Genomic DNA, 25,718 nt, shown 5'->3' on the forward strand with positions numbered 1-25,718 from the left:
GGCTCAGGAAGCCCCAGACGACCCCTCAGACACCTTTAACACTCCCAACATCACAAAATCTGGCTTTCCTTTATAAGTCTTTACTGATTGCTTCGGGGGTGAGGGAGGAGGCCAGCGTGACAGTAATAAGGACGGGGTCTTGGGCTGGGCTGTTGGACTCCCTGACTCCTCCGGAAATCAGTCACATTTTCACGTGGCCGTTGGTGGGAGGGGGTCTTTTCTGGGGTTTCGAGTCGTCTTCCCACTTCAAGGAGCCCTCCTGGCCTCTGCTGCCCAGAGGTGTGTGGGTCAGGGGAGACGCCGGCAGTAGATACACGGTGACTCGACCTGGGGCTGGGGCAAGTCTTCTGGGCCAGGCGCTGCTGGGGGCTGGGAGGCTGGGGGTAAGAGATGGAATAGAAGCTCTGACTCTTCTCGTCCGCCCTGGGGATGTCCAGCACCTTCCCCTCCGCACGCCACGCCTTAGTTTTCTTTGGGGCCCCCCGGGGCTGGTAGAGGACGTTCCCGTAGAGAGGATGCGCTGCAAGGGTGGGAGGGAGGGAGGACACACGCTAAGGGGAAAATCCCCTGAGACAGCCTGGCTTTCCCCAGCCGATCTCCGCTTCTGCCAGACAGGAGCGTTTCTCCATTAATTCCCCGCCTCTCGCCCGCCCCGCGCGGCCCCACCCGCCCTCCCTCCTGGTCAAGCCGCTGCAGTTCCCGCCTCCGCCACGCGGGGGCAGGGCGCCGGCGGAACGCGTCTGCCGCCCGCCCCGCCCCACGAGCGCTTACCTGAGTCCCCGCGCCGGCTGCGACAGCGGCCCCACACCCAGGCGCTCAGCGCGAGGGCGGCCACGGCCACGCCCCCTGCCACCAGCGGCGCCACCGGGAGTCCTGGGGAGGGGGAGTTCGGGACGGTCTGACGGGGGGCGGGGCGCGGGGGGCGGGGCGGGAGGCGGGGCCGGGCCTCACCTGCGTCCTTGGAGGTCTGGTTCGGGGACGCGCCACCTGCAGGGAAGAAACCTGTGTCTCGGGGGCACCTTCGAGTCCAGTCTCCACCCTTCAGGGTCAGGGCCCCCCACCCTACAAGGGACGTCAGGATTGCGCCCCTGCCATGTTGCCCCAGTCCGAGCAGGTGTCCCTCTGGACCTGTTTCCTCTTCTATGAGCGAGGCGGCCCATTTCTGCCTTGCTCGGTCCTTGTGAAACAGTCGCCGAACGGATGTTTTTCATCCTGAGCGCCGCCATCCTTGCCACGAACCCCATCACCCCCATAAGAGGTTCCACCATTCCCATCGCAAGCCCTGTCGTCCGCATAAGCCCCGTCACTGACATCAGGAGCCGCAGCCTTCCCACCGGGAGCTACCCGGTCCTGGTGATGGGATGCACCATCTTTAGGGCTCCCGGTTTGTTTTTTGTTTTTGTTTTGTTTGCTCCTTGTTTGTTTGTTTTGGTTTTGGTTTTTGTTTTGTTTTGAAAAATGTCAAGCCCATTTTTTGAGCGAGGAAACTGAGTCTCAGCCTGAGTCACTTGCCTGGGGTCCCGTACCCAGGCAGCAACACTGTCCTGCTTTGAACAGGTGTTGCTCCCCTCAGCTCCCCTTTCCTTTCCTGCTTTAGGAAAAAGAAAGGAAAGAAAAGAAAAGATAGAAGGAAAAAGCTTATACAGTCCTGAACTTTTGAGTCTTGCTGAATAACCAGGATAACAGACATAAAGAGTCACTTAGGTTTACTGAAGACTTATCATGTTCCAGACCCCGTAATGAACGCTTTCGATACAACTGCTTCAAATCCACCTAACTCATAGCTAAGGAAAGAGGCACAGAGGGGCCAAGTTGCTTGCCCAAGGTCACACAGCAAGTGAACAGCAGAGTGGGGACATGTTTCCAGGTCTGTGTAGTTGACAAAAACTCCAGCCAAAGGTTGCTGGTGTGACTAAGATGAGGCCCAGGGCCCCGACCTCTTCATCTTGCATGTTTTAAAGTTGGCTTTGGTCGGGGGTGGGGGGGGACACCTGGGTGGCTCAGTCCGTGGGTTAAGCATCGGCCTTCAGCTCAGATTGTGATGCTGGGGTCCTGGGATCGAGCCCCTGCGTTGGGGGCAGGGAGCCTGCTTCTCGCCCTGCTTCTGCCTCTCTCTCTGTCTCTCATGAATAAATAAATAAAATCTTAAAAAGAAAATAAAGTTGGCATTGGTCCCTGGGGGCTACCAAGCAGCTGTTGGCGGAGGGAGGGGAGAGCCAGCTGCGTGGAGCTGGACACGCGCCTGCCCGTACCCCTGCAGACGCCCACAATGCACAGCCTGGTGCCCCCACTCCCAGACTCCGCTAACTGCTAACTGCTCCTCTCATTACAGGAAGGTGGGGGCAGGCAGGACGGCCATGGCGCACCGCCCTAGAGGCAGGCGGTGGGAGGGTGCTGCCAACAAGAGAGCCATGGGCACCTCCTTGGGCCAGGAACTGGGGAGGCACTCTGTCCTGTCTCACGCGTGGAGGAACCTCAGAACTATCTGTCCTTACGCACTCTGAAACAAACATTCTAAAAGCCTGCTGAAAATACTCAAGATTCTGCAATTCTAAGACTCTAGAATCTTCTATTCCTTTACGTCAGTGTTTCTCAACCTTTTTTCATTATCACCTCCCCCAAAGAGACTTTTAAAATCGTACTTTGTTTTCCCGTGACATTTTAGTGCCACAGACACAGTGTGACTCTCTTTTTGTACTGTCCATACATCTCTACTTTATACAGAAAAAAGTAAAATTTTCATTGCTCCCCAAGAACCAATTCTTGCCTCCTGAGGAGGAAGATTCCCCATTGAGAATGTTGTAGTTTTAAGAGCCTAGAATTTTACACCGCTAGGATTCAAAATCTGCGTGATTCTGTCTTATGGTTCGAGATTCTAGAATAGTCTGAGGCACAACAGAAATGTGTACATAGGTTGGCCAACGACCAGCTGAAAACTGCTCACAGCGCCCTTATTCATGATTGCCAACACTTGTGAGCTGTGCAAATGCCCATCGTGGGAAATTGGATTGGAGGGTGGACGGCGGTGGGTCTACAGCAAAGAGAAAGAACATTTTGCTGCCTCGTGACTGGGATGGACGAACCTTCTGGCTGAGTGGGGGGAAGTCAATGTTGAATGAAGGAAGCCAGACACAAGAAAGAATGCACTCTGTGACTTCCCTTATGTAGCGCACGAAGCCAGCGAAATACGTCTATGCAGCTAAAAGACAGGATAATGGGTGTGTGCTTGGTTGGGGGAAAGGGATGTGGGAGGCGGGAAATCTTGTTTCTTGAGCAAGGTGCTGGTGCCAGGGGACGCTCGGGAAGAAGGCTCAGCAAACTACAGCCTGTGGACCCAATGAGGCCCACTGCTTGTTTTTTTTTTAAATAAAGTTTTATTGGAACCTGGCCCCACCCATTCGTGCCTGTCTGGTCTAGGGCGGCTTTCACACTGTATCGGCAGAGTGGAGTCAAACCACATAGCAGGAAGTATTTACTCTGTGGCCCTTTCCAGAATGTTTGCTGAGTCCTGGTCTTGAATTATAAGTTTCATAATGTCTTTGGTTCTGCGAGTCTAGAATTGGATGTTCCCGACTTTGCAGGATCTCTGTTTCTAAGAATCCCGTTGGAAGACTTTAGAGTTTATGTTCCTAGGACTTTGAGAGTCTAGAGCCTTAAGATCCCTTCTTCCCTCCACGGGCCCCCGTACCTTTCTCCACCAGGAGCTGCGTGCCATTGCCCTGCTTCATGCTCAGCGTAGGAATCTCCACGGCCACCGAGCACACGTAGTCCCCGCTGTCGTTGAGGCTCACGTGGTCCAGCCTCAGGGTGAGATTGCCGGGTGGCTTCCAGGAAAGTTGCCCCCGGGGCCCACAGGCCTCCAGGCTGAGGCTGCCGTTGGTGACGTGCGGCTCACACAGGGGCACGCCGTCCTTGGTCCACCCGACACGGAGCCGCTCCCAGACTTGGGACCGTATCACCTGGCAGGCCAAGGTCACCCGGCTGCCCGGAGTCACACGCAGCCACTCGGGCTCCTGCTGCACTATCAGGCCTGTGGCTCCTTGCAGGACGAGGGGATACAAGAGAGTAAGGCTGTCCTGTGTGTGTGTGTGTGTGTGTGTGTGACTTACTCCCCTCCTGAGCCCAGCCCACAGGGCTGACGCTACATGATCTGAGCCTCAAAGTGCTCTCCTTCTCCTCCTTCTTCTTCTATTTAAAGATTTTATCTATTTATTTGACAGAGAGTGTGAAAGAGCCCAAGCAGAGGGAGCAGTAGGGGCAGAGGGAGAAGCAGACTCCCCGCTGAGCAGGGAGCCCGATGTTTTACTTATTTGAGAGAGAGAGAGAGCATGCAAGCAGGGGGGAGTGCAGGGGGAGAGATAATTCCGAGCAGACACCCCTGCACACACACACACTGAACTCAGATCCCCATGTCAGGATCCCATGACCCTGAGATCATGACCAGAGCTGAGATCGGGAGTCGGGCCCTCAACCAACTGAGCCAGCCAGCTGGCCCCTGATTTAAGTTTTTAAAAGATCACCCCGACTGCGATGGTGAGAACAGACTGTGGGGTGGGGGCGGGGGGCAGGGTGGCTGGGGGATGCGGGCCCCGAGAACACAGGAACGGACTGGACCCTGGAAAAAAGCAATCAGCAGCGGAGGGTTGCGAGAGGGAAAGAGGGACAGTAGCAGGTTCTCAAGGTTTCAGCCTCGGGACCGTGTGAGTGGCGGTGGCTTTGGGCCAATATGGAGGACCCTGACTGAAGATCAGGGCTTGAGTAGAAGAAAAGTTTGCTCTGCGCCCCCCGAGATGTCTGAGGTGTCATCAGAGCCCCCAGAAGGGGTGCGTTTGGCTCAAGATGCTGGCATCTGAGATGCGATCACTCCTGATGCTGGAGAGGTGAGATCCAGGAGGAGGGAACAGCAGGTGCGAGGGTCCAGAGGTGGGATTGAGCTTGGTGTGTCAGAAGAAAAAAAGGAAAGAGAGAGACAGAGACAGAGAGAGAAAGAGAGAAGGAAGGAAGAGAGGGCGCCTGGGTGGCTCAGTCACTTAAGCCTCTGCCTTAGGCTCAGGTCATGATCCTAAGGTTCTGGGATCGAGCCCTGCATCTGGCTCCCTGCTCAGTGGGAAGCCTGCTTCTCCCTCTCCCTCTGCCTGCCACTCCGCTCGTGCTCTCTGTCAAATAAATAAATTAATTAAATATTTTTAAAAAAGGAAGGAAGGAAGCAAGCAAGCAAGAAAGGAAAGCGAGTCGGCCGGACAAGGGAGAGAAAGGGAATGCCGTGGAGGGAGAAGAAAGACGCCAGCGGCACGAGCTCACGCAAGCCTGGTGTGTAGGTGCTGGTGTGAGTTCTACTCTACGGACCCACTCCGAGTACCCTGCTACAACTCTTCAGCCCTTGCAAGCTTCTGAGTATCAGAGAGAAGCAGGCCCTGTTTAGCAAAGCACAGAGTTTCGTTTCCAGGGGCTCAGAACCAGGGGGCAGGCTGCTGAGGTGATGGGCAACAGGAGGGAGGGATGGGGGGGCAAGTACTCACCCCAGAACTGCACCAGGAGGACCAGCGCTGTGCCCAGGGACTCCATTCCTGGCCCACCAGGCGCCCCTCTCCCGGCTAGCGTCCCACCCCCCCATCCCCCCACACCCCCCATCCTAAGCGACAGACTTCCTGCCACAACCTCCGCCCCCGTCACGGAGGCAGATGTGACAGCCAGGCCAGAGGTCTAGTAACTAACGCTGCTTAGAGTCCCACTTCCTCTCCTCAGGTCCCTGGGTTTCCCTAAAGATTTTTCATTTTTGTTTTTTTTTTTTCATCTGAAAGGCAGTACGTGTACGTAAATGGGATAATGCATCCCAAGGAGAGCAAATCTTTCCGGGAGATGCTATCCAAACACACCTGAGGGCCCCTGGGTGGCTCAGTCAGTTAAGCTGCCGCTTTCCCCTCAGGTCATGATCCCAGGTGCTGGGATCAAGTCCTGCATCAGGCACCACCCTCAGCATGGAGTCTGCTTCTCCCTCTCCCTCTGCCTGCTGCTCCCTCTGCTTGTGCTCGTGCTCTCTCTCTCTCTGTCAAATAAATAAATAAAATCTTTTTTTTAAAGATTATTTATTTCTTTATTTGACACAGAGAGATCACAGGTAGGCAGAGAGGCAGGCAGAGAGAGAGGGGGGAGCAGACTCCCTGCTGAGCAAAGAGCCCGATGCGGGGCTCGACCCCAGCACCCTGAGATCAGGACCTGACCCGAAGGCAGAGGCTTTAACCCACTGAGCCACCCAGGCGTGCCAAAAATAAAATCTTTTTAAAAAATAAAAATTAAAAAAAGCACACCTGAGCTGCAGATGGGATGCACATCGGGAGTTTAGGGAACGCAGGTGTGGGGACAGGGAGCTGGGAGCGGAGGCCTGAGCTTGGATTGAAGATCAGAATCCTGGCTTCCAGTATTTGGTCCCCAAAACATCTTCCTTTAAGGTTCAGAGTAGATTTGCACTGTTGGCTTCAGGTCCCACAACAGGTATGGGGCTTCCCCTGTCTCCACAGACTGCAGAGAAGTTTGGGGGCCCAGTTGGGGGGTTCGTAGGCCCTGGAATTTCTGTGAACCCTGCATCAGTCACCCAGTGGCTGGGAGGAGGTGACTTCAGGCCCCAGCGTGTCACCACAATCACGTGATGACCTCTTTTCTCACCCAAAAAGAAGAGGGCCCATGTGCTCCGGGACAGTGTCGTTCCTATCAACCACAGGTGGCCACTGCCTGCCGCGACACTCTGCCCACACAGCCCCGGCAGACACACACAGCTTCCTAGCCTCCCCTGCCCAGACCACCTCCTCCCTCCGGCTGACTTTCCTCTCAAACTCCATCCTTTCCCCGCCTTTTGCAGAGAGGCAATGCTGGAGATCCTGGATAGATCTGACCCCAGGCTGACAGGCAAGACCAAGCCGGACACAGACATGCAGAGACCTGTGGCTTCTGGTCAGACCGAGAAGCTTCTGGAGGAGATCTGAGAGCCTGGGGCTTTGTGGGATGTACAGGAGTTCAGTTGTGCCTTGGGGAGAGAAAGAAGTCCTTGGAGGCTGAACATCTGCTCTGGCAAAATGTAAATGCTAGGAGAGACTGCAAGGAGGGTGAGCCGTTAGGGGCCAGATCTCATGGCGGGGTCGGGTGGGTGAGGCGGTGCAAGAGTGGGTAGGCTTGGGCATCAGGAGGACTGGGGATGGGCTTGAGGTCACACAGCAGGGCCGGGGGTCGAACGCAGGCAACCTGCTTCCCAGCTCCCGGCCCTCCGCAGCTCAGTCATCACTACCAAAGCCGCCTGGCAGGCCCCAGGCTCTAGGGGTCCCGGCTTTCAGGGACCCCAGCGCCGGACTACGTTTCCCAGCCTGCCGCGGGGGTCGCGCGTGCGCACTGCGGCCAGTGATGGAGCGCTGACGGGGGGCGCGGCGGCGGCGGCGGCGGCGGCGGGCAGGGCTCGGCGGGCCATTGGCTCGTGGTCGCGGCAAAGGCAGCTTGAGGACTAGAAGAGCGAGAGGGGCCCGCGGGCCGGGCCGGGGACGACCTGGGCTGAAGCCATGGAGGACCAGAGGGTAGGACCGGGGTGGGGCGGGGCGGGGCCCCCGGTGGGGGTGGACAAGGGGGAGGGGACCAGGTGATGCCGCAGCGCCCCCCCCAACCCCCGCAGCTGCTTTGCGGCGGAGGCCCCACCCCAGCCCCAACCCCGCCTGGATCTAGCCCCCAAATTCGGGACGCAGCACCCCGCCAGCCGTCACCCCAACCTCTCATCTTGGCCGGGATCCAGGCGGGATCCCTTCCATGCCCGGCACCGGCGCCCAGAATCCCGGCCCCAGCCTTGACCCATCCCCCACGCCTTCCATCCGGACTGCGGGCCAGGTGTCCGGTCTCCACCCCGCCCCGCCCGGGGGGACACCCCCCTAGCTCAGCACTGGTGGTCCCACCGATTCTGCACCCCCAGGAATGGGACCCCTCCGAGGCCTGGGTCAGGGTTCCAGGCCCCAGCAGGATCCTCCCACGCGGCTTCCTTCTCTCCAGGCGTCCCTTCACCCAGACCTCGTTCTCCCCCTGCCCGGTTACCTGGGCTCTCAGGCACCCCGCTCTCCAGGTTCCTCTTTTCTTCTTGCTAATCCCCGTTCCCCAGGTATCGCCTTCCCCAGGTTAGCCCATTTTCTACAGGCATGATTTCGCTCTGGGGTTTTCTTTCCCCACGGAGCCCCTCGCCCCATGCCCCGCCCTCGGATAGGTACTAGGTTGAAGTCTTTGTGCCGAGGCGGACCTGGCTCAGGGCCAGGGTCTGCCCCTTCCCCAGAGGCTCCTTTTGAGCCTCAGTTTCCTGCGCTGTAAAACGGGCATGCTTGCAGTGCCCATCTGCTAGGGGAGGGAACACGCGGCCAGGGCTTTGCCCAGGGCCTGCCTCGAGGCGGGTGCCTGAGCTCACCCGCACAGTGGCTGCCGCATCTCCTGGATCCCGGGAAGGCAGGGTGGGGAGCCCCTGGTGGGGTGGCCCGGCCTGGCCCAGGGGGGCTTACCAGCCCTGCTTGTGTGCGTGCTTCCCGTGGCGGCAGGAGGCCCTGCGGAAGATCATTACTACACTGGCTGTGAAGAATGAAGAGATTCAGAGCTTCATCTACTCCCTCAAGCAGATGCTGCTGAACGTGGAGGTGAGGCTGACACCTGTGGGCAGAGGGATGGAAGGAAGTGGGGACCTCTTGGCCAGGCAGGTGGAAGGGACAGGGGGGAGGGGCGGCCAGAGGAGTTGGCCCCTTCCTGCTGTTGCCGGGCCAAGGTGGCCCGTTTCCCCATCCGAGCATGGGCTTTGGCCACCTCTGGGCCGGCTGACCCCACAACGTCTCTCCAAGGCAAACTCCACCAAGGTGCAGGAGGACCTGGAGGCCGAGTTCCAGTCCCTCTTTTCCCTCCTGGAGGAGCTGAAGGAGGGCATGCTCATGAAGATAAAGCAGGACCGCGCCAGCCGCACCTACGAACTGCAGGTGTGTGGGGGAGGGAGGGGGCCCCCCAGACCACACCCAGACCCGATTCCGCACGGCACCCCTCAGACTCAGCAGAGCCCATATGGCCTCCGTGTCTGCCACCAAACCTGTTCGTCCTCCCGCCCCGCGTCCTGGAGAGACCCCCAAGGGTCTCCGGTGTCCAGAACCAGACACCCCAGGGGGATTGGCCTCACCTCCTCTTTTTCTTGGTCTCTTCTCAGCCCCCTCCCTGGCCTTGACCCACCATTCCCCGCCCCCACCTGCTCCCCTTGATCTCTGTTCCTCCCACCTCCTCCCCCACCGCTTCTCTGTCACCAGAGCCCCACCCCCATGTCTGGCTGCTCCCTCTCTCCAGTCCTCACCCAGCACCTCCAGTTTCTCAGCCCTTCGTATGGGTCCCCCAGATCTGGCAACATCCCCTCTTGCCAAATGCTGGCCCCCCCACAACCCCGCAGCTCCTAGGGGGTCTTGGACTCTAGACCCCGGCACTGGGGCTGCCTCAGATCGTCCTGGACAACTTCCTAACATCAGATCCTCAATCCCAGGAGAATTGGGGGCCCCAGGGCTCAGGTGTGGCCCGGACATGTGAGTTTTTAAAAGAGGGATTCCCAGTTAAAGAAAGGGCTCCCCAGGTGATTCTGGAGCACTATCAGGAGGGACGCCCCATTTCCCTTCCCCCTCCCTCCCCACCCGGAGTTGGAGAAGGGCAAGGGTCTCTGAATCCCAAAAGCAGTGGGTAGCCCCAAAGACTTTGATGCCGTGCAGTGATGTGTCTCTTTCCTCTGTGACATGCCGCTGCCAGAACCAGCTGGCCGCCTGCACTCGGGCCCTGGAGAGCTCAGAGGAGCTTCTGGAGACAGCCAACCAGACCCTGCAGGCCACGGACAGCAACGACTTCCCTCAGGTGGGCCCCTCAGGAGGCGGACTGGTAGGGCTGTGCCCTACAATACAGGACACCCGGTTACATTTTTTTCATTTCAGATCAACCCCAAGTGATTTTTTTTTTTTAGTGTAAGTTTGGCCCCTACAGCATTTAGTGTAAGTATGTCCCAAGGAGACCATGGGGCATCCTTATGCCAAGAGATGATTTGTGGTTGATCTGAAATCTAGATTTAATGGGGAATAATTCATTTAGTGTAAGCAGATCCCATGCAAGCGTTGAGTGTAAGTATTTCCAGACATTGCATGGGACATATTGATACCAAAATATTTTTTTTTAAAGATTTTATTTATTTATTTGACACACAGAGATTTCAAGTAGGCAGAGAGGCAGGCAGGGAGAGAGAGGAGGAAGCAGGCTCCCTGCTGAGCAGAGAACCCGATGCGGGGCTCGATCCCAGGACCCTGGGATCATGACCTGAGCCGAAGGCAGAGGCTTAACCCACTGAGCCACCCAGGCGCCCCGATACCAAAATATTTGTTGTGCGTCTGAAATTCAAATTTAGCAAATTTTTAAAAAGATTTTATTTCTTTATTTTGAGAGGGAGAGAGGGCAGGGGGAGGACCAGAGGGGGAGAGGGACCAGCAGAATCCACACTGAGCGTGGGGCCCGGCGTGGGGCTGGACCCAACCCTGAGATCATGACCTGAGCGGAAACCGAGAGTCGGAAGGTCCACCAACTGAGCCACCCGGGCGCCCCAACAATGAATACTTTTTTAGTGTAATATAGCCCATGCAGTGTCTGCACATAAATGGGACATATTTACACCAAAACGTCATTCTGTTTATCCGAAAGGAAGATTTCACTGGGCATCCTGTGTTGTGATTTGCCAGGTTGGCCAGCAGGACAAAATGGGCACCAGGCCCTGGGGAGGGGTGGGTGGGGGTAGGAGCCTGTCTTTGCCCGGTCCCTTTGGGCCATGGCCAAGCGTCTCTACCCCCGTGATAGGGGACTTTGGCCAGTGGCTTCCACTCTGGGCCTCCGTCTTCCTGTCTGTGTAGCAGCTTCCTGATTCACTCAAGACGACTCTTTGAATTTTATTCTGTCGCTTTTTCTAGGCTGCCAAGCAAATCAAAGATGGGTAAGATGCTGGGATCTGGTTCCCACCCCAGTGCCCCGCCCCTGGTGTGAAGGTGGGGACGCCCAGGTGAGGGTCTCTGGGCGCAGAGCACTGGACCAGAACAAGGGGAGTGGGTCTCCCACACACTTCCGAGAACCGGGCCTGGAGCCCCTTGAGATGCCTGCCAGCAGGCTGCCTCCGCCTTCTTCCCTGCAGTGTAACAATGGCCCCTGCCTTCCGGCTGTCGTTGAAGGCCAAGGTCAGCGACAACATGAGTCACCTCATGGTGGACTTCGCGCAGGAGCGGAGGATGCTGCAGGCACTCAAGTTCCTACCTGGTGAGAAGGGAACTTCCTCGGGGCCTGGATTTCGGGGCAATGGTGCTACACTGAGAAAGGCGGGAGTAACCTGGGCTTGGAACCTCAGAGGCACCGGCCCTGGGGGTGGAGCCTTGAGGAGCCCCTGCCCCCTGTGGGTGGAGCCACAGGGAAGCCCGCCCTCAGTGGCTGAGCACGGAAAAGCCCAACCCACTAGGGGGTGGAGTCTCATGAAGGCCACACCCCTACCCTGACCGTGAGCCTCCCGGCCCCTCCACCATCCCGCCTTCCCTCTGTCCTGGACAGTGCCCAGCGCCCCTGTGATTGACCTGGCGGAGTCCCTGGTGGCAGACAACTGTGTGACCTTGGTGTGGCGCATGCCGGACGAGGACAGCAAGATTGACCACTACGTGCTGGAATACCGGCGGACCAACTTCGAGGGCCCGCCCCGCCTCAAGGAGGAGCAGCCCTGGATGGTCATCGAGGGCATCCGGCAGACGGAGTACACCCTGACCGGTAAGGGCAGCTCCGGGCTGCGGCTGACACCCCCGCACACCCCCCCCCCTCCCGGAGTGGCTCAGGAATTCCAGGATCCCCTTTCTGCTTTCAACTGGGGGCCTGGATGGGCTGATCAGGAGTAATTACAATGAAATTGTAATGAAAACGATATTGATGCTCGCCCTGCGCTGTTCGCGGAGGGCTTGTCAAAGGTCCACGTGTAATGGACATGCTTCTCATCAGCATTTTACAGACGAGGGAACTGAGGCGCAGAGGGAGCAGGCATTCTCCATCCCCCTCCCTCCCCAGCTATGACCAGGCGTTCGTTCATTTCCGCGAACTGGGCGCCAGGGGTGTACCAGGTGCTGCCCTTGTGTTAGGAAGCGAAGCGGACGAAAATCCCTCCTCTCCTGGGGCTGGCATCCTTCCAGCGTTTGGGGATTTCCTTGGCAGGTGCAAGAGAGCAGAACACGTGGGGGAATCCCCCAGGCTGGAGGGGAGGGGCTGAAGAAGGCAGAATCAGGGAACCCTAATGAGTTTCAGAAGCCATCCCCAGCCAAGGGAAATCCTCGGAGGCGGGGAGAGCCTTGCTGACAAGATAACTATCACCATAGCTCTCGGGCTGTAATCAGCCCGTTCTTTATCTGTAATTAGCATACATAGTTAATAATGAGCATGCTAATTGCAAGAAGAAAAGCTACCAGCCAGCAAGAGGGGCTGTCCTTTGCGTTGGAATCAAAATAAACACACGCCACTTTTTTCTGATATATATTTTTTATTACGGCAAAATACATATAATGTAAAATTTGCATCTTAACTGTTTTTTAAGTGTCCAATTCGGTAGTAGTAAGTCCATGCATGACGTTGTAAAGCCATCGTACTCTTTATCACTTTCCATCTTGCAAAACTGAAATTCCGTCCCCATGGAACATTGACTCTCCAGCCCCCAGCTCCCACCATCTACTTCCTGTCCCCATGATTTTTACTACTTTTAGTACCTAATGTGAGCAGAATCCAACAGGATTTGTTCTTTTGCGTCTGGCTTATTTCACTGAGCGCTGTGTGCCCAGGGGTCATCTGTATTGTAGGGCAGATCAGGATTTTCTTCCTTTTTCAGGCTGAATAGTGTGTGGAGAACCTGGTTTTCACCCCTAATAGCGGCTCATGTAACCATAGTTCAATGTCAAAACCGAGGAACCCACACGAGCACGTTCCGCGGTGTCGATCCACATTTCCCTAGTGATACAGTTGCCGTCATCCGTGTGTGCGTGTATAATCTCTCCCCTATGCGGTTTTCTCCCGTGTGCAAATTCCCGTAACTGCCACCACCATCAAGGTGGAGGGCTGCTGTATCACAGGCTTCCTGATGCATCGCCCCCTCGCCATCCCCTCTCGCAGTCTACAAAATTCCTAGCGAGTGAATTCCGCAGGGCGGGAAGTTGAATTCATCAAAAAGTGTGTGGTCCTGAGGGTACAGACGAAGACACTCATCTAGTTAACTAACCCACGAGGTTATATGAACCCCAGCTGCCCTCTCGGTCGCTTGGACAGTCGAGAGGGTTTTGGTTTAGTGTTTGTAACTTACATGCCTGTGCTCATCCCATCCTCATGTGACCCCTGCTTAGGATGGGGAATATGGAGGTCGGTTTGCAAGATAGGAAACCGAGGCCCGCTGTGAGCCCGAATCAACCATAGTCAGATGGGTTCCAGGTTTCTAAAACTGAGCCTTCAATAATCTTTGCTCGGGGGGACAGTAGACGGTGTCGCTGAGCCAAGTGCTGAACTCTCAGAGAAGGGTATCCAGGAAGGGGGAGATAGTCCCGGGCTCCTGGAGGAGGTGGCAGCCAGCCTGCAGCTGGAAAGAGAAGGGGCGGCTGGGGAACGGCCTTCCAAGCAGAAGGACAACCAGATCGAGGACTCAGAGGCCAGAGCACTGAGACTTTGTGTCTGGAACTAGTTAAGTTTGCCACTTAACTAGAGAAGTGAGAGGAGGAATGGGGTCTTTATGTGGAGGGCAAGGGGAGCTATGGGAGGTTTTATAGTGGGGGTTGCTGAGTGCTGTTTGGGATGATCAGAGAATGGGCATCCCGTGGGGAACACTCAGGAGGCAACTGGACATGTGGTTTGGGCTACAGGTTGGGCTGTGGGTGTTGTGGTGGATGGATGGTATCTGAAAGGCAAGGAAGGGTCAGGGAGCAGAGGGAGATGAGTAAGGACCCCAGACTGAGTCACCCTGACATTTTAGAGGGCTAAGGAGGGAGGAGCCTACAAAGGAGACCTAGGGAGAACAAATGGAGGGGCTAGCCAGGACAACACAATGCCTTGGCTGCCAAGGAAAGAGAATGTTCCAGGAGGGAAGGAATGGTCATCCAGGAGATCCTGCAAGGTGGGGACTGACAAAGCCAGAGGAGGGAGAGGGAGCGAGGCTGCAGAGGGGGGTAGGGATGAGAGAGCTCTCGAAAGAGGTTTAGTTTGAGGGGAAACATAACTAAAGACAACTCGGTAGTTGCTTTTTATTTTTTAAGACTGGAAGAAAAGAATACAGAAAGGACGGATGGGAGTGTGGGACATATCCTAGAAGTAGGGGAAATTTTTAACCTGGCATGGCTTGATGCGGGGGTTCCAGCAAATGACTTGCTCACCGTTGTTCCCTGCACTTGTTGGATCTGGGGACTGCATTCTGAAGGGGCCTGCAAATGCACTGACAAATTTTCCCAAGAGGAGCCTCCTCCTAGCTGGGCAGCCCTGACAAGACAGTGACTCTGCTCCCTAGAATACCAGCCCAATGTCCCAGGGAAGATTCTTATTGGCCAGTTTGGGTCATGTGCTATTCCTGAACCAATCGCTATTTCTGCTTCCTAAAGCATTCTGATTGGCCAGTCTGGGTTGGAGGCGGAGCCAGGTCATCCATAGCCCTGCAGGTGAATGAGGGCAAGGGAGGTTTCTCAGGGATAGAATGTCCTTTGCAACGTGCTCCTTAGATCGAGGAGTGGTGGGATTACTGGAGGACGGAGGGACCTGTAACCAACTGCTCAAAGCACACACAATGTTGAGATCTCTCTCTTTGTATTAGGTCTCAAGTTTGACATGAAATACATGAATTTTCGTGTGAAGGCCTGTAATAAGGCCGTGGCAGGCGAGTTCTCTGAGCCGGTGACCCTGGAGACACCAGGTGACTGCCCCTCCCCACCTTGTCTGTGACTCCATAACCCCTCACCCCAGGGCCTCAGGTTCTGGTGTATAATGATAATCTTCTAATCAGGGTTCTGTGGCCCTTTTTGCTCTGGCTGCCAGGAAGCTCGGTGCGTCGTCCACAGTAGATTCCTCAGCCCAAGTGTCTACTGTGAACATGCTATTGTTTTTTGCTTTTACAGTCGATCCCATGGTGCCTGAATGGTTTTGATGCTCTTTCCCTCTCTCTCACACACCTCAACACACACATGCATTCTCTCTTCTTTAAAAAAAAGAAAGAAAAAGAAAAAAAGATAAGGGCTCTTAGAGAAGGGGGTGGGATATCCGTCGTGAAGCCCGATCTTACTTTCTTGCGGCAACCCCTTTGTGTGCCCTCATAGGCAGTCCTTCTGCAATCTACCTAAACTACTGTCTTATGAGCCGGCCCCTTCTCCTGCGATTAATCCCCAAGAGAAGCAAAGAGCTCAAGCCCTTTGGAAATACCTTCAGACCTAAGGGACCTTTAGGCAACACGCTCTCAGCCTTCCCTCCCCTGGCTGCGCTCTCTGCCCCTTCCGAGCTTCCCCATCTGTCTGTCTTGGTGTCTTGCTGCCTGTCCTGTCTGAGTCTGTCTGCCTCTGAGTCCGTCCATCACCCTCTCTCTGTCTTTGTCTTGTCGCCATTGTCTTTTTCTGTTCTCTGTCCCTGTCACGGTCTGTCTTGGTCACTGTCTGTCTCTCTGTCTCTCTCTGTGTCTCTCCGGGTTTCCCCATCTCTGTGACTCCCGCGTCTGCCCGGCCCCAGCGTTCATGTTCCGCCTGGATGCGTCCACATCTCACCAGAACCTGCGAGTGGAGGACCTCTCCGTGGAGTGGGACGCCATGGGCGGGAAGGTCCAGGACATCAAGGCTCGCGAGAAAGATGGCAAGGGGCGGACGGCATCTCCCGTCAACTCCCCAGCCAGGTAGCCTGCCCCCTCCTGCCCTGCCAGAGTGTCTGCTGGAGGACAGCGAGCTGGACACGGACACCCAGGGTCCAGCGTGGTCAGGGCTGGGGTGGAAGGAAGGACACGGAGCTAGAGGAGCCCAAGAGTAAATGAAGGGAGAAGAGGCTTTGGATTGGGTTTTGCCACCTGAAAGGTTTTCCACACAAGGAAGGGCACGATAATGCAGGACCCAGGGCGAAAGAACCAAACCCCATGGAGGACTGAGAAGACCACGGTGGCTGGGCGGGCCAGGGAAACCCTCCTGGGGAGCAGGGAGGCCTGAACTGAGCCCTCCCCTCCCCGCCCCTCACAGAGGTGTGCCGTCCCCCAAGAGGATGCCTTCGGGTCGTGGGGGTCGGGACCGCTTCACTGCCGAGTCCTACACGGTGCTGGGTAAGGAGGGACGGAGACAGGAGGACAGATGGGACACTCTGGGCAGGGCCCTGATGGTGGGTGGTGGGAGAGAACTCCTTGGGGTGGGGAGACTGAGGTAGCCGCCCCCAAAGCTTTCTGGGAATGGTTCCAATAATGTGTTGCTTGCCGTGCTGGAGGAGGGCGGGGACTGGGGGGTGTGGCCTTTCCGGGGGTGGGGAGCTGAGTTTATGTAGGCTCTGGCCTGGAGATCGGCCGGGTGCGGGTCCTGGGGTTTGTGGAGTGCCTGAGATTTGTAAGTAGCTGGAAGGAATGGTTGGCATTGTTGGCCAGAGGTGGGGTTGGAGGAAGAAGCAGGGGTAGGGGCGGGGTGGGGGCGGTGTACAGGGTGACTGAGCCTTCAGAGGGGAGAGCCTTGCCTAGTTGTGGTTGGGAGAGTAGCTGAGGTCGGGAAGGAGCAGGCCCAGGGAAGAAACGTACGTGGGGACAAGTCCTGCGTCTGTGGAGGAGCTGAGCTGGGAGATAGACAGGAGCTGGGGGCCTGGGCGGAATCTGGAAAGCGTTAGGAAAGCGTCCCAGAGTGCTAGCCTATGGGAGTACTGGGGAGTCGGCCGGGAGCAAGGGTCTGGGGGTCATCTAGTCGCTGGAAGGACTGAGGAGTAGCTGAACATGGGAAGGAACTGGAGGAAGTTTCTGGAAGCATCTGGAAGGAGTAGCTTGGGCCTGCAGAGAATCTGAAAGGATTAGCTGAGGCTTGGAGAGTATCTGGGCTTTCTGAGTGTCCAGAGGGAGTGGATGCAGCCTGGGGACTCCCAGGAGGAATAGCTAGGAACTGAGGAGTATCTGGAGGGAAGCGCTGGGGCCTGGGGAGTACCTGGGTGACCACCCCTTTGTGGAAGGGCCTCTGGCACCCGACTCCACCGGCCCCCGCTGCCCACCGCCCCCCCCCCAGGGGACACGCTGATCGACGGTGGGGAGCATTACTGGGAGGTGCGCTATGAGCCGGACAGCAAGGCGTTCGGCGTGGGGGTGGCGTACCGCAGCCTGGGCCGCTTCGAGCAGCTGGGCAAGACGGCCGCGTCCTGGTGCCTCCACGTCAACAACTGGCTGCAGGTCAGCTTCACCGCCAAGCACGCCAACAAGGCCAAGGTGCTGGAGCCCCCCGTGCCCGACTGCCTGGGTGTGCACTGCGACTTCCACCAAGGTGACCCCAAGCCCCCTCTCCCTGCCCGCCCTCGGCCACGAGCCACGAGCCCCTCTCGCTGCACCCACAGCCCCCAACCCAACCCTGCCGCTCTCCCTCCACCCCAGGCCTCCTGTCCTTCTACAACGCCCGAACCAAACAGCTGCTGCACACCTTCAAGGCCAAGTTCACGCAGCCCCTGCTGCCCGCTTTCACAGTGAGAACGGTTCAGCGGCTGGGAGGGCGGGGGTGGGGCCCGGGCCGGCTCTGCGCCTGAGCCTGCCCCTGCGGCTCACCGGTCCCCCGGTCCCCGGTCCCCAGGTGTGGTGCGGCAGCTTCCAGGTGACCACAGGCCTCCAGGTCCCCAGCTCCGTGCGCTGCTTGCAGAAGCGGGACAGTGCCACCAGCAGCTCCAACACCAGCCTCACCTAGGCCAGGGGGGCGCCGCCCAGCCCGGTGGAGTTTGGGGAACTCTGCCCCGCGCAGCCGCCCAGGCCTTGGTTGTTGCAGCCGGTATCCTCATCTCACTTGCTGCTTGGAGCCTTAACTCCCGCTGTGGGGGAGGGGGCGCCAGGGCGGGCCCTCGTCCCTACCTCACCTCCTAATAAAAGTCAATCACTGGCCAGGCCGTGCCGATGGTTCTTTGGGGCTGGCTGGCACTGAGCGGGCCCCCGACCTCTCTGGACCTCAGCTTTCCTGGCTGTGAAATGGGTCTTTCCTGTGGGGTCAGGTGGCAGCTTTGGCCGAGTGCGTGGGGCCCGCTGTGGGCGGGCATCTGACCTTCACTGCTCACGCCCACCAGGCCAGGCCAGACACATCAGTCATTTGAGCTTTTATTCTGGGGGGAGCGGGTGGGCTGGCTGACTTCCGCAGCCGACGAGCGGCTCACAGATCCCCGGCACCTATGCCTCAGTGCTCCAGCGCTCGTCTCCTCTGCAGTTTCTCTTCCAGCTCCGCGGTCAAATCTGCCAGCTGTGGGGCTGGGGAGGGTGGGAGGTGACTGAGGCCTCAGGTGCACGGGGCATGGGGGGGTGTTGTCCCCCGTCTGTGCCGTCCCTCCACCCCACATCCACCCACGACTCCCTGCAGAATCTGCGGGGTCCCGGGAAAAGTGAAAATGTACCCAAAAGCCCCGAGGAGTTTCAAGACTGCCCGGCATCAGACCGAGCAAGGGGTACTTCGGAGCAGGGGGACCCACATGGCTGCACAGGTCACCCACCGGGGAGCGCAGACCCCCACGCGCCTCACCTGTTGTGGGGAAGAGAGTCTGCATTGAGCCGACCGCTAGCTTCTTGGCCAGGCCGCTGTTGAGGACTTTGGGCTCTGGAGAAGAAGGCAGATGGACAGATGAAGGCCAAGGCTGGCTCTCGGCTGGGTGAGGGAAGGCCCCGGGGGAGGCAGGAACCACCCTACCTGGCTTGGGGGCAACAGGTGGCTTTAGAGGCTTGGCCTGAACCTTTGCCAACTTCCCGGGCTTCGGGACCCGCCGACGGGGGGGAGGCACTGCGCGGACAAAGGTGCGGTGTGTCACCCAGCTTTTAGCCCCTCCCCTGTCCCCATCTCCCCTCCACACCCTCCCCACCTACCATCCCCGTTCACGTAGTTGGCAGCTGGCTCGTCTCCGATGGGGATCACATAGTTCTCGTCCTGGTTCAGGGGTGGGGGTGACCTGTCCTGGCTTGCCACAGGCGTGATGGGCAGGGGAGGCAGCTTCTTGGGGCCACCCGAGGCCAGTGTGGGCCCTGGTGGGAAACGGCAGTTCCCCATCTGGGCCCACGTGGTGCAGGGACACCCTGGCGTGTGTCTGTGTGCGCCCAAATGTGGATGTGTGTATACACGCAGGGATTCAAGCATGTGACCCTGGGCGGGTGCGTGTCCGTCCCTCATCATAGAAACATGTACACTGAGAGAATCCACATAGTTGACTATATGTAAAGGGTTCGCACACCGTCCCTAAACATGTGTACGTGCATGGCACTGCGTGGATACTGAAGTGTGTGCCCACCGCTTGTCTGTACCAGCGTGTACACCCATGTACCTAGAAATGTCTGAATTTGCGCCCACAAGTGAGCATTTGTGTGTACACGCGTGGTTGTGGCTTAGGTGTGTTGTTGTGGCTTAGGTGCGTGCACAAGGGTTCCCCCCCCCCCCCCCGCATCTGCCCAGCCCCAGGAGAACCAGACCGCTCACCCACAGACCTTTCCAGCCTCTTCTTCCCGCTCCATAAACAGGACCACCTCCCACCCCAACAGCCAATCCGGATGCCGTCTCTGGGTAGTTTCCCGCTCCCGGTGAAGCCCATCTCTAGCTACTGATATCTTTTGAGACCTTAAGCAAACAGCCGTCCTACAGGAAGCCTTCCCCCTACACTGCCCCCTTTCTCTCCCCAAGTCTAGGCGCTGCGGCCTCCAGCCCTAGGTTCTACCTCCCGGCGCTGGGAGCTGTCCAGCTCCGCAACCCGGAGGGCAGGGTCTGGGTAATTTCTGGGTCCTTGCAACTCTGGGTACAAGATTGGACACGGGCGGTGCCATGAGGGTCCCAGGTCTCTCCTCAGTCTGGCCCAGCGGCGGCCGCAGGGCGGGGCATCACCTGGGCTGGGGGCCGCGGGGGTCGAGCTTGTCACCCATACACTCTCGCCGTTCTCTTCATCCGCCTCCACGTGGCCTAGAACACAGAGCGGTCCTAGAGGAGGTGCGGCGGCTGGGCATTGACCCCAGGGTGGCCCGCCGGGGAAGGGGCCGGAGAAGCACGTATTGCCCCCCCACCCCCGAGTTCTCTGAGGCCGCACCTACCTAGAACCTTCTCGTAGTCTTCGTCCAGCAGGAAGGGCACCAGCGCGTTATTGGTGTGTGACACGAAATAGTTGACCACTGAGTCGAGTGAGGCACAGGAGAACTGGAGGCGGATAGGGGTCTCAGTCAGGGCTGGTGTGGAAGGGGCGCACAGCCCACCACTGCGCATCGCCGGACCCGGCCTGACGCTCACCGGCTCCTCCACGTCGATCACATACTTGGGGCCCTCACGCTTCACCTTGTAGTGCCGGACCACCGACGTCCTGCAGGGGCAGTGGTGAGTGGGTGGACGGGCTCCGACCAGGGAGGACCCCGCCCCTTGTCCTGGGTCCGCCCCCACGGGGGGCCTAAACTCTTCCAGCTCCCCGGCACGCTGACCACACCCCGTCCTGGCGTGCCGCTCGGCGGAGAACCAGACCCTCAACGGACTGCAGCCTCCGGGATGACCGAGCCACAGGTCCCGCCACTGCCCCCAGGGAGGACCTAGACCTGAAGGCTCCACCCCCGGAGGCCCCGCCTCCCTGCTGGCTCCGCCCCCGGGGGGGCTCACTCCACCTTCAAACCACCCGACCCCTCACCCGACTATCCCAGAGGAAGCTTTACTGTCAGGCTCCGATCCTCCCCCAGAGTGTCTTCACCTCCGAAGCCTGAGTCGACCTCCGCGGGGGAGGGCCGGGGCGTGACTCCACCCACAGGTCCTGACCCCGCCCAAGGGGCAGGTGAGCACCCCTGGATTTGATTTCTTCCCGGCTCCACAGGTCCAGACCCAGCCGATCTTAATGCAAAGGTCTGACCTCGCCTGGAGTCCGTCCCCGCTCCAGGATCTAGCTCCTCCCCGGAGGGGATCCACCGCCCTGTTCGGTCTCTAGCCCCGCCCCCAGCTACAGACTCCCTCCCGCATCCCAGAGCCGGGCGGGCCTCAAGACCCCACGCTCGGGGAGCTCTGGCCCCGCCCCCAGGGCCCTCCCCCTCCCCGCGTCCCGGCTCTGACTCCGCCCCCACGCTCGCCCCTCCTCCCGGCCCGACGCCGCGCAGGCGCACCCGTTGAACGTCTGGCGCGTGGTGACCGACACGTCGTCCCCGCCGTCCCCGCTGGGTCGCAGCAGCAGGTTTCCGCAGTCGGGATAGCGCTCCAGGAGCAGCTGCGCGTCCAGCCGGCTCACCTTCAGGAAGCAGCTGGGGCGGGCCGCGTCCCTCGCTCAGGGCAGGCCCCGCCCCGGCCCCGCCCCCGCGAAGCGCCGCCCCCGGACCCCGAGGCGTCCCCGCACACCCGCTGTCCTCTCCGGCTCTCCCGCCCCGTCGGCCCCGCGGGCCACTCACGAGGGCAGCTGGAGCGCGCGGCGCGCCTCCTCTTTGGCCAGGGCCTCGGCCATCATGTACAGGTGTCCGGGCAGCAGGGTCAGGTTGGACGGGACACGCAGCTGAGGGGTGATGGGGCGCCCGAGGACGCCCGGCCGTCAGGGCTCCAGCGGCCTGTGCCCGTGTCACCGAAGGGCTCCCTGAGGCCGGGGTGCGGGCCGAGCCCGGATGGGAACCCGGGCCTGGGGGCTCCGCAGCCCCTCAGGAGGGGCCAAGAGGCTTTGCAGGGGACGTGAAGACGCTTCACTGATGGGGAGGACAGCGCAGATGCTAGGACGAAGGCTGGGTGTCGAGCCCAGCGGCAGCAGGGCCCACGCGGGGCACCAGTGACCAAAAGAGGAATCAGGAATGTTGACAAAAACTCCAGGCGACGTTCGCATGTTTGATGTCTGTGGGCTCCGCCTGGCCCACGGGCCACCGTGTGGGAGGGGCTGGTCTGGGGGATGCAGGGTGGAAAGAGCAAAGAGGGCTCTGAGCAGGCGACCGCTCTCACCTCGACCACTGTCAGGATGAAGCCCTTCCACATCTCCCGAGACTCCAGGCTCTCTACCTGGGGAGGGAAACAGGAGGAGGCCGCGTCGGTGAGCCTCAGCCCATTCACCCGTGGAATGCGAATGAGCAATGGTAGCTGTTTGCAGGGTTAAGTGAGGAAGGACGGGTTGATTTAGGGTGTCTGAACCGAAGTCCTTAGTAATGTGGGATGCTGTCCCCTAATGTCACTGAATCAGCATTTATCTATTTGTTTTTTCTACATCGACTTTTTAAAAAGATTTTATTTATTTTATTTTGAGAGAGAGAGAGTGAGGGAGAGAGCATGACCAGGGGAAGAGGCAGAGGGAGGGTGAGAAGCAGGCTCCCCGCCCCCCAGCAGGGAGCCCAATCCAGGGCTGATCCCAGGACCCAGGGATCATGACCTGAGCTGAAGGCAGGCACCAGGAGGGTGTCTAGCACATAGTAGGTGCTCAGTAATGTCGGCTGAAAGATTGCAGGCGGGCCTCGACCCTCTGCATAGCTCCCGTCCTGTTCAGACTACTTTACCCGTATTATCCCGTTTTGAGGTGTAGAAACCAAAGTGTAGAAAAGCGAAGTGAGTCGCCCAGGGTCACCACCCTAGTGGCAGACCCTGGGTGAGTCCATCCATGCTGGTGTGTGTGAATGGTGAGTGTGGCAGGGAGGGTCGGGCCTACCTTGAACTTGATCTCTTGGTTCTGGAGGACCAGGCTGAAATAGATACCAGGGTCTCCTGCGCTTTCCCAGGGCACCTCATCCGTGAGCTTCACAAATGCTTCTAGGACTAACTTCTCCACGTGCTGGGGATCCAGAAGCAGGAGTCTGAGCACCAGGCTGGTGGCTCGCCAGGCCCTCTGGCTTGGCCACATCACCCTGGCTCTCTGCTTGGTCCTTGAGGTCAAGCTTGGGGCTGGGAGATCAGCTCTCGAGTCCTCCTGCCCATCCTTACCTGGGAGTCCTGATAGCTGTTATAGAAATAGAGAGTGCAACCCTGGAGGCCTGCCCAGAACTTCTTGTAATCCTGGGGACCAAAGGTAGAGAGCAGAAAATGAGAAGGCAAATTCTGGCTGCCTCCAGGACAGCCACTCCTGTCTCAGGACCTTTGCACTGGCTGTTCTTGCCGCCTGGGTACTCCTTCCTGAGATCTTCACAAAGTTTCCTTCATCGCCTGCTTTGGGTCTTTGACAACAAATGTTGCCTTCTCTGGGAGGCCCTCCCCATCCACAGCCCAGCTTCTGGGGCCCCATTATTCTTTGAGAAAGGATTAAAGAGAACTTGGATGAGATGGGCGATCCAGAGCAGCCTCCCAGTGTACAGAGGTAGGAGCTCTAGGAGAGAACTGAACTAACCATCCGCCATCCATCTGTTCACTCATCCGCACCTACATACCTCCCCCTTCTCCGTGTCTGACCCATAGATATTTACTGCAATCTCCTGATTTCACACGGTTCTGGACTCTAGAAGGACTGTAGATTCAGGATGTCTCCCCAGGATTCTGATTTATAAATGTCCCAACTCTCAGGAGGTCTAAGGGGTTGACACAGCCAGGACTGTAAGCTTCTAGGTTTTATCCCCAGGAAATATTCCCCGAACACCTACTCCGCACCCAATTTTGTTACTGTGTTGCAGGCAAAATAATAAATGAGACATGGCTCCTGTTTAAAAATAGATTAGAAGAATACAGAAAGCACAGATACTAAAATGTGGGGTGCCTGGGTGGCTCAGTCAGTGAAGCGCCCAACTCTTGGTTTTGGCTTGGGTCGTGATCTCGGGGTTCTGACATGGGACCCTGTGGAGGGCTCTGCTCTTAGCAGGGAGTCTGCTTGAGGATTCTGTCTCTGCCTCTGCCTCTGCTCCCCCTCCCCCCATGCCCTCTCTCAAATAAATAAGAACTTAAAAGGAAAAAAGAAAACATAGACACCAAAATCCTCCAGGGAAGAGAAATTAGTACCCCAGGAGGGACAGACCCTGAGCCTTGAGGTCAGAGAGGATGAGAAAGGCCTTCCAAGTGGGAATCTGGGAAGACTTCCTGGAGGAGAAGTTACTCTCATTAGTCCGTAATGATAGCGAGGATGTTCTCATATTGACAGCTAGCATCCAGTCATCAATCCACCTGTCACTGCAACCGTCTGCCTCCCTATCCATCTGTCCGTCCAACTATTCATCCGCGTATCCACGCACCCACCCATCTGTCCGTGTAGACATAACATTTAACATTTACCGAGGACCTGCTGTGTGCCAGTCCTCGAGGACTGCTGTGTGCCAGGCACTGGGAACAGTAATAAGTGATTAAGCTCAGCATGGTCAGACCTGCTTCCTCGTGGACCCACTATACACCACAGCACAAGGTATTTAGTGGCTCCATGCCTCAGTTTCCACGCCCATAAATTGGCCATAGAGCTGTACCCACCTCGAGGGTGGTTGTGAGAATTGGGTGCGTGAATACCAGTAAAACACCAGCGACGGTGGAGTCAAATCCGCAGACCACTGAGGCCTACCCCTCTCCTGTAACCTTGACTAGGGCCCTAGTGTACCCATTTTGTACTAGAGAAAATGAGGCACAGAGACAGTCCAAGGTCTGGGAGTCAGGGAGGCTTACAGCAGGGATGTGAAGCTTGTTCTTGCACTCTGGGGCCAGGCCTTTCTGAGCCCCTGGGGTGTCAATGCTGTCCAGGCTGGGGAGGATGTGGGCACTTGGAGGCACAAGGAAGGGCAGAGGGAACGGCAGTAATGGTGGCTCGGGGGGTAGGCAGGGAAAGCAGCGGGTGGGTATTTGGGGTCGTAGCAGGAGATGAGTGTGAGCAGTGGGGAGGGAGGACTGGGGCTTGGGGGAAGGAGTATCTGGTCCTGCCAGATGTGGCCCCCTCAGCTTGCACTGTCCCCACATGCCACCTGTCCTGGCCTTGACCCCTGCAGCTGAGGTTCACGGTTACGTAGGGGCTAGGAGTGGGGCATGGGAGTCGGAAGGCTTTCCATTTCCTGGTGGAAGTCCCTGATCCTTCCTATATCCAAAGAGACAGAGAGACCGGGAGGGAGACCCATGGAGACAGGCAGGGAGAGGCACAGAGAGAAAGCAGCTTGAGGGTGGACAGAACTTTTTCCAGCCCCCAGCACACGCCCTGCTCCATTCAGTCCCACCCGTCCCCCCTGGCCAGATGCAGAGATCTAGGCCACCCAGGAGCCCAGCTGTGCCAGCTCTCTGCCCCACCTTACCTGGTCGTGGGGTCCCTTCTTCTCCAGAAAGCTCTCATAGTAGTGTGAGGGTAGAGCACCCTTGTGTTTGGGGACCCGGGGTGGGCTCAGGGCTGAGGCCATGGCCTGGCCTCTCCCTCCAGTGGGTGCCCCAGCTGGGCCAGGAAGCAGAGAAACAGGTTCCCGGGGAATTTCCTCTTCTGTCAGCTCCCGAGCTCCCTCCCCTGCCGGCTCTGGGCGGGTGCTGGGCCAGGCTTGTCCTAGGGAAATCCCAGCCTCTCTGGTCTCCCCAGCAAGTCTGGGAGGTCTGCAGGAGTTATGGAGGAGGGAGCCACTGGGAGGATTTCAGTGCAGGGCAAAG

At 58.1% G+C, this 25,718-nt stretch overlaps 3 protein-coding genes across 4 annotated transcripts; 1 reads left to right on the top strand and 2 right to left on the bottom strand.

The window, feature by feature from the left end:
• Positions 1 to 66: 66 nt before the first annotated feature.
• Positions 67 to 5,626, bottom strand: TMIGD2 (transmembrane and immunoglobulin domain containing 2). 2 transcript variants are annotated; one of them, XM_045991385.1, is made up of 5 exons: positions 5,520 to 5,626; positions 3,689 to 4,039; positions 952 to 987; positions 772 to 873; positions 67 to 520 (listed from the first exon to the last, which is right to left on the bottom strand). In XM_045991385.1, exons 1-5 carry the CDS (start codon positions 5,563 to 5,565, stop codon positions 81 to 83), a joined length of 975 nt encoding a protein of 324 aa, XP_045847341.1. In that variant the 5' UTR covers positions 5,566 to 5,626; the 3' UTR covers positions 67 to 80. The 2 variants fall into 2 exon arrangements, with proteins under 2 accessions (XP_045847341.1, XP_045847342.1); XM_045991386.1 differs by having other exon boundaries at positions 148 to 377.
• A 1,687-nt stretch (positions 5,627 to 7,313) lies between these two features.
• FSD1 (fibronectin type III and SPRY domain containing 1) lies at positions 7,314 to 18,127 on the top strand. Its single transcript, XM_045992080.1, has 13 exons — positions 7,314 to 7,559; positions 8,553 to 8,648; positions 8,847 to 8,978; positions 9,781 to 9,882; positions 10,977 to 10,999; positions 11,195 to 11,316; positions 11,602 to 11,811; positions 14,867 to 14,965; positions 15,769 to 15,928; positions 16,263 to 16,342; positions 17,274 to 17,525; positions 17,633 to 17,721; positions 17,826 to 18,127. The coding sequence occupies exons 1-13, from the start codon at positions 7,545 to 7,547 to the stop codon at positions 17,934 to 17,936; spliced, it is 1,491 nt and encodes a 496-aa protein (XP_045848036.1). The 5' UTR covers positions 7,314 to 7,544; the 3' UTR covers positions 17,937 to 18,127.
• Positions 18,128 to 18,324: 197 nt separating this feature from the next.
• Positions 18,325 to 25,718, bottom strand: STAP2 (signal transducing adaptor family member 2). Its single transcript, XM_045992082.1, has 13 exons — positions 25,379 to 25,718; positions 23,115 to 23,186; positions 22,843 to 22,965; positions 22,149 to 22,205; positions 21,617 to 21,717; positions 21,338 to 21,472; positions 20,490 to 20,559; positions 20,297 to 20,399; positions 20,094 to 20,168; positions 19,091 to 19,246; positions 18,918 to 19,007; positions 18,753 to 18,827; positions 18,325 to 18,484 (listed from the first exon to the last, which is right to left on the bottom strand). The coding sequence occupies exons 1-13, from the start codon at positions 25,478 to 25,480 to the stop codon at positions 18,414 to 18,416; spliced, it is 1,230 nt and encodes a 409-aa protein (XP_045848038.1). The 5' UTR covers positions 25,481 to 25,718; the 3' UTR covers positions 18,325 to 18,413.

The sequence above is a fragment of the Meles meles genome, chromosome 20, assembly GCF_922984935.1.
Source record: "Meles meles chromosome 20, mMelMel3.1 paternal haplotype, whole genome shotgun sequence".
NCBI lineage: Eukaryota > Metazoa > Chordata > Mammalia > Carnivora > Mustelidae > Meles > Meles meles.

What these genes read in the sequence shown, in the direction of transcription:
- TMIGD2 (XM_045991385.1), bottom strand. Translation starts at nt 5,565, where the DNA reads ATGGAGTCCCTGGGCACAGCGCTGGTCCTCCTGGTGCAGTTCTGGG. An exon ending in GCAGCTCCTGGTGGAGAAAG is followed by an intron (nt 988 to 3,688) that starts GTACGGGGGCCC and finishes TCTTCCCTGCAG; the next exon opens with GTGGCGCGTCCCCGAACCAG. An exon ending in CAGCCGGCGCGGGGACTCAG is followed by an intron (nt 521 to 771) that starts GTAAGCGCTCGT and finishes CCACCCTTGCAG; the next exon opens with CGCATCCTCTCTACGGGAAC.
- FSD1 (XM_045992080.1), top strand. An exon ending in AGATGCTGCTGAACGTGGAG is followed by an intron (nt 8,649 to 8,846) that starts GTGAGGCTGACA and finishes CGTCTCTCCAAG; the next exon opens with GCAAACTCCACCAAGGTGCA. An exon ending in CCCTGCTGCCCGCTTTCACA is followed by an intron (nt 17,722 to 17,825) that starts GTGAGAACGGTT and finishes CCCGGTCCCCAG; the next exon opens with GTGTGGTGCGGCAGCTTCCA.
- STAP2 (XM_045992082.1), bottom strand. Translation starts at nt 25,480, where the DNA reads ATGGCCTCAGCCCTGAGCCCACCCCGGGTCCCCAAACACAAGGGTGCT. An exon ending in ACAGCTATCAGGACTCCCAG is followed by an intron (nt 22,966 to 23,114) that starts GTAAGGATGGGC and finishes CTGGATCCCCAG; the next exon opens with CACGTGGAGAAGTTAGTCCT. An exon ending in TCATCCTGACAGTGGTCGAG is followed by an intron (nt 21,718 to 22,148) that starts GTGAGAGCGGTC and finishes ATCACCCCTCAG; the next exon opens with CTGCGTGTCCCGTCCAACCT.